The following is a 16005-nucleotide window of genomic DNA, read 5'->3' as shown; positions in this document are numbered from 1 at the left end:
CAATTAGTTAATATTAACTTTAATTCCAGGATCTTTGATTTCAGCACTTAGTTAGATATTTAATCACATTATTTCTTAATTATTATGTTTAATCAATAGAATTAGTTAGTTGATTTATGCTTTTATCATTTTCCATTTAAAAAATAAAGTAGTAGTCATTTTCTTAATAGAATAATCATAGTGTTCTGCAGTTTATTTTCATTCAATTCATTAGTTAGCAGTAGTTTAATGCGCATTGGTTTGCTTAGCTTTAATTTCAATTTGGTAGTCACAATATCTTTAGTTTTATTAAATACATAATAGTCAAAATTTTTTATTCGTTTACGTGCATTGATAATCAATTAGTTAGATATTTTAGTTTAGTTTGTTATTATTTCCAGTATTCATTAGTAGTTAGATTCAGATTTAATTCATTAGTTTACTTCAGCTTTTGATTTCAATCTTGCATGTAAATCGGGTAGGTTAGTCAATTAGCATAGCCGATTCTTTGTTTTGTTTATTTATTAGTTAATTAGAATAGCTAGCATAGTTTAGTTTTTATTATTCTTTAGTTTTAGATTTGTTAAAGTTAGTTCTACAATCCGTACGGTAGCTTAGTTAGTTTATTATTAGGTTGTTAGTTATTTTATCAAATTCTTGAATTAGTAGTTAGCCGGTTAGAGTGTTTCTTGTTTAGTAAATTAAATTTCTTGAATTAGTTAGTTGTTTTTTTAATTTGTTGCAAAGTAGTTAGTTTGTTTCATAGTAGTTTATAGTTTGTTATTTAGTTAGTTATTGGTTACATGTTAGTTATTTGTTACAAGTTTGTTATAATTTGTTAGATTAGTTTCTTGGTTTTCTTGTTTGAAATATTAAATTTTGGTATTGTTTCTTTGTTTTGTTCTGCTCGTTTTGTGTTTTTGTTTTGCAAGGAAACGATTGGATGTGCGATAGGCCCTCAAAAGTGTCCCTAAAGAGCCATCTGAGGTACCAAAAAGGTCTTCTCAAAAGGCCCTTCAAGCCCTCAGATTGATTAAAACCTTTTAAGAGTGAAATATTAAAAGCCTGTTGTAGCATCCTGAGGTCAAAGAGAAGCAGTGAAGATTAAAATGGACTAGAGCTTAAGCAACCGAAGACTTCTTTTTCTTTTTCTTTTTCTTTTAGATTAGGTTTATTTAATTCATTAATTTGGGTTTGTATAAGGCCATTTATTATTCTTTTTTAGTCCTCTGTAAGAGAGTAACACATTATAATAGTTAGTTATCTTCATTTATTTTTATTTTAAAAGCAATAAAGCTTGCAATTTGTGTTGAATACAAAGTTTTGTCTCGTTCCCTGAGTTTGATCCGGATCTCACCCTAGTGTGAACTGATTTTTATTATTTGATTTTCTGCTTTCACAAAATCATTTTCATCAAAAATATCTTTTAAAAATCTATTTCATAAAACTTACACCAATAGTAAATCCACTTCTTGATATGTTTTTCTCCTCGAATGAAGAGCAGTTTTCTGATCTTGTAAGAAATAAAGTTGCGTAGCTCAGCATACTCAGAAAGCAGAATATATTGCATGCAATACAACTGCCACATTTATCGTTTGGATAAACCCAACGATATAGTTATATAATTAGTAGGGTCTACCTCATCCCAGCTTGCCTTTCAAAAAAAAAATCTGACAGAGTAGTTGGACTTCGTTTATGCATAAAGGCTTTAACAACGTGCAGAGCCCCTGTCCATGACACACAAACTCACCCTAAGGGCACGTTTGTGCAGAAGGGCACTCTATGCCGCAATCCATGCAGAGTGTCTTGCGGTAAAGAAACTGGATGGTTTATGTGAAAATGCCGAGGGGGGGGGGGGGGGGGCGTTGATTTTACAGTTACTTTTCTGCAAGGAAACACTTGGCACATTTGCGTAGGGCCTGCAGAAATGCTTCATGCTTTATGCATTTCTGCGAAAACCCCAGCGTTTCTGTGGCAGGCATCCCTTAAAGGAAAGCACTTTTAAGATAGAATATAGACAGTAAATGCTCTCACTATGGGAGGCGAGAGTTGAAATCTTTTTTACATCATTTTGAGATCATGGTTCCTTTCTCCTAATATATCAACATGCAATATGTGAGATCTTTGTAGATCATGGTTGCTTTCTGCATATATATTTTACTGTGTGATTATTGTAACGCTTTGGATCTTGGTAGCCTTCGGAAAAGATTTTATTGAACAGAACAAAAGGTCATCAAATAATATATATTGATAAGTTTTTTCCTTTTGGTACATATTGGTATTGGCCAAGGACTAGTAACATGTGTAACATGGGATATAAGCAAAAGCCTACTGAAGTTCGTCTTGCTTCATTTCAAATATTCACACTTCCATTTTGGTATACAAAGAAAAGTTTATCTTCATCCCTGATCACATCAACACTGTCTATAGCTGCAGCAACTCAAGTTCAGCATGTAAATCAAAACTTAGATCATGAATTTTGGATAGAAATATGGTATTTGGAGCCTTGAAAATTTACGAAAATTATCCGCCAGATTTGAAAACTTATAAAAACCTATCCATGCATTGGAATCAAGTACTCCAAGAACTGATTCCTATAAAAACAAACATATAGATCACATCTGTATGGCTAGAATTTTGAAAAAATACCAAATGCCCAATAAAATGTCCATTGAGGAGGTTTTCATTTCCCTATACAGGGAAACTGGAATATGTTTACCAACCAAATATGTTTGCTGGTATGAATCCAGATTTTCATAGGTTTTTTTGCAAATCTAACCCTGAAGATGCATTCGGTGTGGTCCATTTGCTTTATGAAACTTCTGAGCTATTGATTTTCAACCATTAAAAGATCCTTCTTATACATCACAATGGGATGATCCAAGAGTCTGTTTCTATAAAAACCAAGCATCTTTTTTGAAAAAAAAAACTATAAAAATCTTGGTTCATATCAATAAACATATTTCAGTTACCCTATCTATATAATCAAAAGTCTACAAAATGTAAGCTGGGTTTTGCAAGGGCTTTAAAAATCAATGGCCCACAATGTGCCAAAATTTTAAGAACAAAAAACTCATATTTCTATGTTGAAAGAATATGATCCAAAGTGTGTTTCCTAACCAAAAAAAAAACATGCGGTCATACTGAATAGATACAACTTGCACCTATGATTTTTCAACTAGATTGTGTATACCATAGACAATCGAAAAAATTTCTCTCTCTCTCTCTCTCTCTCTCTCTCTATATATATATATATATATGCTACAATTGTTTGTACACACAATCTAGTAAAAAAACAAATTTTTTCAATTCTTTTGTTGATCTAACCTTGTAGATAAGATCTACATAGTTTCTTTAGTAGAAAGAGGTTTTAGATTACGTGTTTGTAGCATGTAAGCGGGTTTTTTAAGGGCTTCATAAATCAATGGCCCACAATGTGGCAAAATTTCAAGAATAAAAAATTCACATTTCTACACTGAAAGAATATGATACATTGAAAGAATATGATCCAAAGTATGTTTCCTAGAAAACAAAATATGTTAAACATATCTATGAGGGCATAGTGAATAGATACAACTTGCACATATGATTTTTTGGCTCAATTGTATGTACTGTCGACAATAGCAAATATTTATCCATGTATGCGTGTGCGTCTTGATAAAAGTATGTATGCAGGTGTGTGTACGAAACAAACATCATACAATAATGGATGCAAACAACCCTTTATGCACCTTAAAAATTGATGTAAATGATCACAATAGCAGTCAATAGATTAGGTTTGGACGGACTGGATCAGATCCAAAACTACTTTAGCCAGTACTTATGAAGTATGAGTACCAGTATGCCATGTTGACACAAGTTGACATGAGTACGGCACTCTTTTATACGTATCCATGTTACATAGGTGTTGGTTACCTGATATCCATTGTCCTATATTCATGAGATAATAAGTTACTAGTAGCCTTGATCCACTGAAATTGACAATATCAACAAATAATTAGGGATGCAAATGGGTTGGATCCAGGATAGAGGTTTTGCAATTTTTTGTTGTTCCGAATCCAATTTCAATCTCAATCCCGATGTATTTAGTTGTTCTCAATCTGAACTATTTGCATCCCTGCTCAAGGGCCTGTATCCATTTTGAACATGATGATCAGAAGCACTATTGGGGCCAGAACTAGGTTGAGTTCCATGTAAACCTTTTTTTTAGATCAATCAAATGCTCCACTTCATTGTGATAATAGATGGCCTGTGTTGGGATTGGAAACCTTGCAACTCAAGTTTCTTAGATCCACATGAAGCCATGTTGCCCTGTATTGTTTGGCCAATGATTCAGGTGAATGGGTCAATACGGATACTCAAGTGAATCATTCCGAATCAGTAAAAAAATAATTACAAAAATATTATGTCTCAATCAAAATGGGACACGTGTTAAAGCTATTAAAATAATATTAAAAATTAATTGTAAGTATTTTTTATATTTATTAAAAAATAGTTTAGTCCGGAGTGAAGCATATGCACCAATAATAATGACAACATTGAGATGAAGACCTAATTATTGTAGGAGTCCTTTTCATAGTACTAGGTATGGCAGTGGACCGGGGTGGGGACAAGGCCTCTACCCCCACCCCTAGGGGTGGCAAAACCTAACACGACCCGCCAACCCGCCTCTTAGGCGGGTTCGGGTTGGGCTTAAGCCAACCCGTTTAATAAACGGGTTGACCCGCGTAACCCGTTTATTAAACAGGTCGGGTTCGGGTTGGGGGTATGCCAACCCGCCAACCCGGCTGACCCGTTTAATAAACGGGTTAGGCAGGTGGGTCAACCCGCCAACCCGTCTGCCAACCCGTCAACCTGACCCGTCAACCCGCCAACCCGTCGACCCGCCAACCCGACCCGATAACCCGTCAACTCGACCCGCCAACCTGACCCGCAAACCTGAGAACCCGTTTACCCGACCCAACCCATTTATTAAATGGGTTGGCGGGTCGTGTCGAGTTACCCGTTTATTAAATGGGTCGGGTTTGTGTTTGCCACAGCCGACCCGTTTAATAAACGGGTTGGGTTCGGGTTGAGGTATGCTGACCCGCCAACCCGTCGGGTCGACCCGCCAACCCGTCGGGTCGACCCGCCAACCCGACACGATTGCCACCCCTACCCACCCCCACCCTGTCCCGTCTTAAAATTTTGCCCTCTATCCTCGCATTGGTTTTGATTTTAACCTTCATTCATAGTTCATTCTCCATTTCATGTCCTCCATCCCCGGTCCAAACGGGCGGCACTCCATTTTCTCGATCCTTCCACCATTAGAGGAAGGAAAGTTGAGAAATGGGAGCTCGTGCAGCTTGTTAGAGGAAAGAGACAGAAGAGATTCAATAAACGGTTTTATGTTAGGGTCAAGAATATATATATATATATATATATATATATATATATATATATATATATATATATATATATATATATATATAGGGTATAATAGTATTTTTTTTAATAGAGGTCGGGATGGGGTGGGGCGGGGGCAAGAGTAGGTCCATCCCCGCATGGGTTTTGATTTTACCCTCCATCCCTGCATAGTACCTTTATTGTGTCATTTTGACTCTCTTTTGTATTGGAAATGAATCCTTGTGGGTAAGCCATAGGTATGGGTCATGGGGGTGAGGAAGAGTTATAATAGAACTTTGTTGTCTCGTGTATGGGTTATAAAAAGGGCTACACGTTGAGTCTATGTTAGGTCCCGAAATCATGGGTCTAAGACAAGGATCATTGAGATCCAGATGGCTTCCAAACACATCCATGTTCGGACCCGGAATGGATCCGGAAATTGTTTGGATGGAGTCCAAGTCCAGGCCAAACATGGCACATTGTGGCAATGTCAGTGGCAGATTGATCAATATTACTGGCCAACACCAACGGGCTTGTCTGGCAGGAGCAGCAGGTCACGACGTTGCAAGTTCGAATCCCAATGGTACAGTTGTACAACTGGTAGGGGTGTCACAAGGGTGTTCTTTGGCTTGCAAGAGGGGAAAATTGAGCCTTGAAATTTAGCCCGTGCTAACCCCATCTTTCTCTGTCCAAAAAAAAAATTATGTTGCTATACTGCAGTCACCCTTTTATTATTTGCTCGACCAAGGGTACTTAAACGGACATGACAAACCTGCCAACCATTACTAGCCTACTAATGTGGCACCATCATAACTAAGGGGTCTCAGGTTCGAATCCTCGAATTCTCTACAGAGAGTTATTCTCATTGTTGTTGGCATGTTTGCGAATTGGCCTGAATCAGCCAATTTGTATCATATCGTCCAAAAATAGATTCCCAAATCAGTATTGGCCCTATTTTTTAATATTTTAAAAAGGATTAAAATATGTTTTAAATATTATTTTAATATTTTACTGACACATGTCATCTGGTGGTTAAAAAATGACTGATTCAGCTAGACTCCGTTCAGAATCGAAGCCTGCTGATTCTCTAAATCATTTTGAAAATCGATTCAGACCCTATACCGATTCTAACAACATTGGTTATTCCCCACCTTGGCCATCAAGGGAAAACAAAAAAAAAGTCATTTCTAACCTACCAGACATGTTTAAATCGGTTACTATCTAGAGGATGGTGGGTGTATAGTTATTGGAAAGGACATGTTAGATGTTAGATGGTTAGAATCATGATTCAATGCAAGGACACGGTAGATGGTTAGAATCATAAACAACCTCTAGCATCCTTGGAGGACAGGAAGTGGCCAAACTTACTTGTCTTATAAGGCACGTTTGGAAGCAAGAAAGATGTAGAAAAAGTGATGCAAAATGAAACATTCTTACAGATTTTCTAACCCTTCCAAAAGACAGACTTTTTTTACTGAGAGTTTTTCTAAAAAGTACAGTTTTTTATAAGAAACATTCCTCCTAAAGGGAGGAGGTGGAAGAATGTTTCCTACCAAAAGAAAATTTATTTTTACACTCCCCACCACCCATCTCACCACCACCACCACCACTCACCCACTATCTCACCATCACCACCAACATCCATCTTACCATCATCACCACCCTCCTCCTCCTCTCTCTCACTTTTTCACTCTGTTTTTCTCATGCTACACAAACAAACAAAAAACTTTCTCTTGAAAAACTTGTCATATAAAAAACTCTCATAGGCAAAACTTTCTTTTCCTATGAGAGTTTCTCTCTTCCAAACATGCCCATAGTTTTTCTTGTTTTCCTTGTTTACTTTTTCTCATAGGCAAACTGGGGCATAAACAGGAGACCCCTCTGTCTCCATTTGAATTTTAAACATTAAAATATAAATTATTATTTCGTTATCATCTTAATTTTGAAGGATTATTACCATGGTAATAGTTAGTAATGAGCAATCTTTTTACATGTGCTTGGAAAAGCCATGCAACTATTTATTATTATTCTCATCATAATAAATTATTAGTACCAATAATACTATGAACATCATTAGTATCAATTTCACAAATCTTGTTCTCGGGAAAATCTCATGACATTTTGAATCTTTTGGTTTCTCATGAAAATCTTGGGAAAATATCATCATAGATAATTATATAATTATATATAATAATGCAAGCAGAAACATGAATAATATACAAAATACTACGAAAATTGCTCTTAACAAATTAGTAAATTAGGTGATATTTTGAAATTATCATGTTTTTTTCTATATTATATTGGCATGTGAAAATGTGACGATAAAATCTCAATATTTTCAAACCATTGTCAATATTTGTGACATATCGACTTTTATCACTATTACTATTGCTACTAGCCGCAGCTTCTGTTGCTGCAATTACTAAAAATAGCCTGTACGACTATTTGTGAATGTGATCAAATTGACAGTACGTCACAAGTTCGAAACTCTTCGGTAGCATTCCTTACCGCAAGGTCAAAGCTGAGTGTATTCTCTGATGGGTAGGGACCTCAAGGGTTTTACCAACTGAAGGCAGCTAATGTGTGATCAGTGATGTAGGAGGTACTGTTGCTGCTGTTTGCAGGCTGACAGAAGTCATTATTCAGCTCATTGCTTGAATAACTCCAGAGTAGTCTTTTTCAGCAGTAATATTTCGAGTAAGGTGGATGAGCAGGAAAGATGGCTGAGTGGCATCTAGGCCCTTCTTCTTTGTCTTCATGCAGTTCTCATTGAAATCATGGCTACCTCATTATGTGAAAGTGTTCAGCTTCAAAGACAAAAGTTACAATCATCGTTGAGGCATATAACTTGCACTAGAAGAAAACAGATTGTACCCACCCTCATGTTGACAGCCATTCATTTGAACTGCATTCCCTCGATGCCATAACACTTCACACATGGTCTATATGAGAGTCACTTGTATTTTATAAAAAGTCAAAAGTTTACACCAAACAGTTTGTGAATACTGAATACCTCTCCTGATGCAGTGCCAGAAACTTTTAGTCAACCAAAAATTTAATATGTTTGGTTGCATACAAATGCGATTTGGAATCTCATACAAATGAAACAGTGAATCTCATTTGCACAACTAACCAAACATGTGATTTGGAATCTCATGCAAATGAGAAACAAAATATGATTTGAAATCACAGTGGAATATGTGATTTGAAATCATATGACTTCAAATCAGATTTGATTCCATCTCATGTGATTCCAAATTACATGAGATACAAGCAAACATAAAGATTTTTCCTTTTTCAAGTAAGCCCTTGAACGTCTTTTATATTCAAATTACACAAAACATTTTCTTGTAGAATCCAGTCCATAACTTGGTTGCGTGGTCTTAGTAAATGGAGCCAACATCATCAACAGTTTACTAGCAAAATTTGATGTGAAAGACTATGGTATTACTCAAATTTTAGATATAAATAAGAATGAATAGAGAAATAGAACTTGCAAGACCGACCACATAGAATGAGACATGATGATACATTTAAAAAAAAATCTTCACCAATGATGAGGCATCCATCCAATGCCAACATTTCCTTGCAGTAGTGACAAAAACCTCAGTGTACACTTATTATTACCAATGTTGGCAAAGGTAGGACCAGAGAGTGGAAGCGTGAGGACAGGTAGTTAGTCCTCACAAAATTTCTTGCCCCTGGTCCAAAGCAGCATTGTTATTGGTGGCCTCCCAGAGTATGCTCATCTTGTTTCCCTAGTCTGTCCCATAGCGAAAGCAGATCTTATCATGAGTATTCCACCACCTGATGTAAATAAGTCACAGCTCATAGCATCAGGGCACGGGGTGGGGTACCCCAACGGTTCTACACTAAAAGATTTCAGGAAAGGAGGCGATACTTGCAAATACCTCCTGATGATCATAAAAACTAGTGGTTCCCCCATCATTAACCAAAAAAAAGAGGAATACTAAAAATCTTTATCCTTGGACAAATTTCTCCAAGGATAAAAAATGTCTAGGTAATCATCAAATGGCCCATTAAGGAAACAATATCTAGAACAGAAATGAAACTTCATAATATGTGATTGAGCCACTAAGCCATCATCTCCTGAAGTTTGGAGAGATCGTAATATCAACTACTTTTTACTATAGCCTATAGAATGCATCAAAATAAACCATACATATATTCAGAAAAAAAAGGAAAAGTTATTAGAAATAATGTGTAATAATGTATACACTGAGATTGTCCATATCAAGCAACAAATTTTAAACAACGAGTATCAGAGTGTACAATCTGGCAGCGGCGCGAACAAAAGCGTGTACCACATTGGACACATGTATAATTGGCGATATATCCACAGACAGAACAAAAATGCCGACGGGAGGTTGAACTTGGAGGACCAACAGCAGCAGTCAGGTAGGAGGGTACGTGTGGAGGCAAAGATTCCAGATTTGCCTGCATTGACAAAAAATAAAACAGAAGGCTAGAAAATCAACATATGTGAACTTCACCTCCAGAGAAACTCAAATCTGAAAACAATATGGCATCCCTTACCTCATGTAATAACTCCAAAAAGGATTTTGGTGCCTTCTTTACATTCTCAAGTGCTTTTGCTTGCCTAGTTTTACGCCTTGCACTCTTCTGTTTTTTTTGCATGTAAGCTAAACCATAAAAGAGGAAAGAAAACCATAAACAAGCTTCTAAAGCAGGAAGATACAGGAAACTGGCAAACAAATTACAGTTAATATTTCCAATTTAGAGTAGAGTAAGTTCTTTAGAGAAACTGAAGACCATTTTCATATAATTGTCTTTAATCCACTCAAAACATACTGCATACTGTGAACCACTAAACCTAAACATATGTATGTCTATCACTTAACAGTTCATAACAAATTATTCATCAGATCCTATCACAAAATATGTCTGCAAACGGCTGACATTGGAAAGTACCGAGATGCAAAAATTATACTTCAATTATTAGCATCAAGGGTAAATAATTTATAGCCTATCAATGATAGCAAACTGTTTTAGATACCAAAGCAACATGATGCAAGTAAAACATTCAAAATCAGCTAGCCCCTACTGGATCTTCTCATGGGTTCAACTTGATAATTGATACAGGTTCCTTTTGCTTTCCAGAGCTCTTAAATGAGTTCAACCAATCCTTGGGTAAAAAGGACTCTCTTTCCTGTTGTGTGAATGCCGAAATGAAGGCATGGGGTAACAATAATGTGTATGACAATGACTAGGCAAGGGAGCTGGGCAAGTGATGATTGAATGGAAAGATCTGTAACAAATTGTAGAAAGGAGAGACTATCATAACTGCCACAAGAGAATCAACAGTTTTTAGACACAGATCTATGTAACATGAGGGATTCAAAATGCCATGCCTACCTATGTCAATGCCGGTGCTAGGTGATTTTGGGTTTCTAGACACAAATATATGGAACACTCAGTACTTCAAACATGTATGTGTGTGTGGAAGGGAAAAGATGCAAGTGATTGTACAATGTACATAGAACATCTACAACATTATCTAAAGGATAGAAAGACATTATTAGAAAGATAACAGGCAGGTAGGCTGATAGATAGACAAACAGCTAGACAAATAGATGGATAATAGATTTCTGATATCTGCTGTTTATCAATAGATCTTTTAGTCATATGGACAAACAAAGAGCCACAGTATTCTGAACTGCATCTGTTGTTATATTACTTTCTACCAGCCTCACCCTTTAGAAGCTCTTTTTCATGAGGTGGAATCAAGTATACCAGTTTGGTACATGTCCTGCTATTTTATCTTTAGCATTCACAGTCGTTGGTACATAACCTAAACGGAGAGCACAACAATACACGTAAACATCGTAAAGAACCACAGTTCTTTTTGTTTTACGAACCAAGAAAAACAAGAGCTTTTAAAAGTAGGTGAGGTACAAACAGGTACTAAGATGATGAGACATCAGCAACAGACCAATGTATAATAAAAGGTTAAAATTCACACACATATGCCATCCCACTGGCATGTTCGCACACACACACACACACACACACACACACACACACACACACACACACACACACACACAGTGCAACGTATCCTTAGAACAAATAACAGTCACATGAGATTGTGAATATGAGATTAATGCAGAAAGTTGGATAATTGGTGTGCTCCATATGAAATTCAATGCTATTGAATCATCATCACCAGACATGTCTTCAGTTAATGAGCTAATTTCTCTTTCTCGTAGTACGCTCCAAATGTTTTCAGGCAATATCTAGCTTTTTGTATCTCCACAAAATAATGGATGCCCTAAAATACAAAAACCCAACACAGTGGGAGCAAGGAGCATACCATCAAGTACTAGATGAAGGGTAGATCAGAAGGACCTAAGTGATATATATAGTTTGTCTGTGTGTGAGAGAGAGAGAGAGGGGGAGAGGGGGGGGGGGGGTCAATATAGGCCTCCTGCTAGCTGGACCAGTGCATTAGCTCTTCTTATTCATGCACCAGTCTAGGATGTGTATAGAACTCATACCTCTCCACATTACTTTTCAAGAGACCCAGTCATCAAGCTCTTTTACATAACATTTATCACAATGTTCTGTCAATATTATTATTTGACCAATGGAGGATCTTGATGACATCTTTAGCCACATTAATCAGCTGGAACTAAAATACCTCACAAATTCAATACCACGATTTACTGCATTGCTAATCAGCACATGACAACCCCTACGTGCTTTCAAGATATACTTCACGGTATAATTTTAACTGAGACTGTCACACATTTGATATCCGCCTCCACTATCTGGTTCTTATTATTCACATGGCGCAGCAGCATTAAGCTTTCTGAAGAAACAAAAGAAATCTAATCAAAGCAACATCTAATACTATTTTATCGAAGTACTTTGTTGACATGATAACAGCACTTATTGATGTGTGCGTGTTTCTTAATCAATTTGTTAGGTGAAAGAACAAAGGCAAGCAAAGACAAACCTTGATCATCTTCATCAAGAGAAGCATCTTCATCATCATTGATTTCTACTGTCTCTACGCCAGCATAATCACTCTCCAATGCTTCAAGGCGAGCAAGGGATGCCTAAACAGAGATACACTCTATCAGTTCACTAGGTAGACAAACATAGCAAAAGCACCGACAGGATTGCCATGTAGCACAATATACATATGTTTTCAAGATGCAACGGCATTGCAGACAACACCAGATCTTCATGCACTTGGCCCTCTCTTTTTTTCATCTTGGTGCACGCATTCATACGTACATGGCAAATTAATGCGATTATTCCTCAATAATAAGTACTAATTCTCATAGGTAAACGAGAAATTTCACAATGTGGCAATAGAAAGTAATTCATGGAAGAAAAAGCAAGCACAAATGCATGTCAGTTTTGAATGAGTTCTAATGCATACATTACCTGCATCCGGTTATCACTACTGGCAAGAGCAGCACTCATTTTTGCAGCCATCTTGCGGTTCCGGACAGATGTCCGGCGATATGAACCAGAACCATCATCATCCATCACTGCAAACTGGAATTCATTTCACGAGACCACATAAATAATTGGGTGGAACAGGAAATACAACTCCAGGTTAAAAGATAAGTAGCTCAATGTTTGACAGAGAGGACTGAACTACCGGAATTTCGTTGAGCCAGCAATAGATATTATGGTTTTACTCTTTTAACCTGTCACTCAATTAGCATATCACAAACCATTGATTAACTTCATGAACCCATCAATGGTTGTACAATAATGCGGCTGTGACATGCATCCAAATCAATATACAATGATTGTTTTTCCGGATTACCCAGGAAAAAATGCCTCCCTCACTGAGCTCATTGGCGTAAAGCCCCAGGTCCCCCTTGTCCACCAGGGAGTACACCCAGCTTCAGCCTCCCAACAAAGGACACACATCCGTGGGTTTCGAACTTGTGACATTTTGGTGATTTTCATGAGTCCCCCTACAAGATGACCGGAGCCGTCATGGGAAATCAACATATAAATAATTGCTAACTGGAAATACAATTACAGACAATTTGTACTTCATGAAGATGACATTGGCATAGCCTTCTATGTCATAACTCAAAAACTTTTGAATTCCAGACAGCTATTCAAAATCTTAGCTAAACACTTTGATTTGTTATCTCACGCCTGCTTTTGTGGGGGGAAAAACGACCAATTGAAATGGAGGGTTTCCTTAATGAACAAGGAGTTGAGGCAACCAATCGTCACCAACGAAAGTGACATCGAGTTCTGGGGATGTTCTAGACTTAAAAAAGGATCTAATGACCACCAGAGATGCATCTTGCGAATTCAAATAAATATCATCTAATATGCCTAGAGACGTCAAAAAAGTGCACCAATTCGAGATGGCAGCGAAAGAAAGAAGTATCATCGAATAACCCAAAAAGAAATATGGCAGAAACCAACTGAAGACGGAAATTGACTTACCAAAGAGTCAAAGACAGAGATAGTGCCTATTTCTTCGAATTTTGAAGCCAAAACTCAAATGAAACAGGGCAACACTTGGATCAAACTACTTTAACAAAGAATTCTAGAGAGAGAAAAGGGGGGGAGTGTTGAAGCGTAGCGACCCACAAGACCAGCTCATGAAGATGAAGCGAGGCGCAAGTCTCGATGTGGAAAGTGTAAGTTTTATATATATATATATATATATATATATATATAGAGAGAGAGAGAGAGAGAGAGAGAGAAAAAGAGAGAGAGGTCGGGTTTGGTTCAGACCCAGGTGATACCATACTTAGGACCTAGTTTTCGGGTATAATATCAAGTTCGAACCCGAGTTTAATAGAGCCCACTATAAGAAAAACTATACCTTGACTCGATAAGAACTACATGAACCAGACTCATACTATACCCGATTAAATCATATTTTTTATTATTTTTACAAATTTCACAAACTATACGTGGACCATGCATTAATCGAATCAGGTCTTAACTATGATCTTAATCATGTCTTATTATTTATCACCATACCCGAACTCTAAAGGGTTTGGTTCAGGTCGAGGGTGTCAACGGGCCTGGTTTATCCGAAACGGAACCAAACCCTATAAAGTATGGTGATAATATATATATAACACAAAATAAACAATGCATTATTTATGAATCAATAACGAATAATTGGATCACAATTAAAGAATTTAAAATAAATTAACATGTCAATTTCAAACACCAACTATAGCACAATAATTTAAATGATGTAACAAAGAAACGGTGATTATTAGTCAAACAACAAGAGATGTGTGTACAAACAAAAAAAAGAAAACTAAAGATGATAAGAAAAAAAAAAAGATGAAGATCAAGTGTAGGAAAGGAGGAAGAGGAAGAAAGAAAAAATAAATAAAAATATAATAAAAGAAAAAAATAATGAGTAAAAGAGGAAGAAAAAGGATCCAAAGAAAATATATATATATATATATATATAAAGAAAGAGAAAAAAATAATACACTTAGAGAGAAGGTCGATGGCTGCCGTGGAAGGAAGGAGGAGAAGATAGGTAGAACCGTAGAAGGTTTTCACTTAAAAGGACGTGTAATAATAAATTTGCAGTAATGCCATTCAACTCACTTGGAACCGGCCTGGGACATTGTTCGAACCAAATCTGCCCAGACATGGCTTAAAAAAAAAAGCTTGCAGACTTATTTGCAAAAATATTACCGTTTTAATTGATGAATAACTTGGTGGACATCAAGCAGAAATTCAACAAATGTTTAATTTTATTTTTTTATTGACAAAGAACCGTATTATTGTGCATCTTCCGCAGGGCATGGTTGTGTTTCTTGGTTGTCAAAGTAACTTATGTCACCACCCAGTGGCATCCCATGTGGTAAGCGGGGTCCTGTGCCAAGCTGAAGGCCCAGGTTCGAATCCCTCTGCCACATGGGGGCTTAAGAGATATCTGGTAGGAGTCTGCCTAACCCCATCTTGCCTTTTAAAAAAAACAAAGGGACTTATGTCAATTAGCTCTGTGAGCAAGGTAGTTTTTCTTTAATTATCTAAAAAAAAAAGTTTATTATAGCATGTCAATCCTTTTAGAAAGGTCTTGTTTGGAAACTAGCAATGCAATGCAAGGTAGTTGTAGAATCCACAAATTCTATGGACTTGACGCTTCTGACCTAGTGTCTGAGAGCACCAGAATCTGGCCAAGGTTTATTATAGCATGCCAATCTTTTTAGAAAGGTCTTGGGCAAGGTAGTTGGGGAAAGGAACTATGGAATCCACAAATTCTATGGATTTGACACTTCCTAACCTAGTGTATGAGGGCACCATCATGAATCCGGAAGCAGATCAGGTCATGTTGAACATGAGCGTTTTTTCTCATGCTGACATCGTGGCCATTCGATTCGCATTTTAAAAAACTCAAAAGTCAGCAAAATCATGTGGCATTCATCCAAGATGCAAACAGACCGCCACGATATCGGCATGAGCAAAAACGCTCATGTTCAGCATGACCTGATCTGCTTCCCATGAATCCGGCCAACACTTTGCAAATCCATTGTTTGAGATGACATGTGGATTTAGTAATTCCTTCTCTAATTACATGTTTCTAAAGAGATATTACAAATGTTGCAAAATGCATTTGCCCTTATTTGACTTGGG

At 36.9% G+C, this 16005-nt stretch overlaps 1 protein-coding gene across 1 annotated transcript; it reads right to left on the bottom strand.

The window, feature by feature from the left end:
* Positions 1–9552: 9552 nt before the first annotated feature.
* On the bottom strand, positions 9553–14024 carry LOC149817127 (SWR1 complex subunit 6-like). Its single transcript, XM_089987830.1, has 5 exons — positions 13837–14024; positions 12802–12915; positions 12365–12467; positions 9922–10028; positions 9553–9822 (listed from the first exon to the last, which is right to left on the bottom strand). Exons 2-5 carry the CDS (start codon positions 12904–12906, stop codon positions 9619–9621), a joined length of 519 nt encoding a protein of 172 aa, XP_089843956.1. The 5' UTR covers positions 12907–12915; positions 13837–14024; the 3' UTR covers positions 9553–9618.
* Between the last annotated feature and the right edge of the window lie 1981 nt (positions 14025–16005).

The sequence above is a fragment of the Nuphar pumila genome, chromosome 14 (genome assembly GCF_984573655.1).
Source record: "Nuphar pumila chromosome 14, dmNupPumi1.hap1.1, whole genome shotgun sequence".
Taxonomy (NCBI): Eukaryota; Viridiplantae; Streptophyta; class Magnoliopsida; order Nymphaeales; family Nymphaeaceae; genus Nuphar; species Nuphar pumila.
This window is presented reverse-complemented; position numbering and strand designations above follow the sequence as displayed.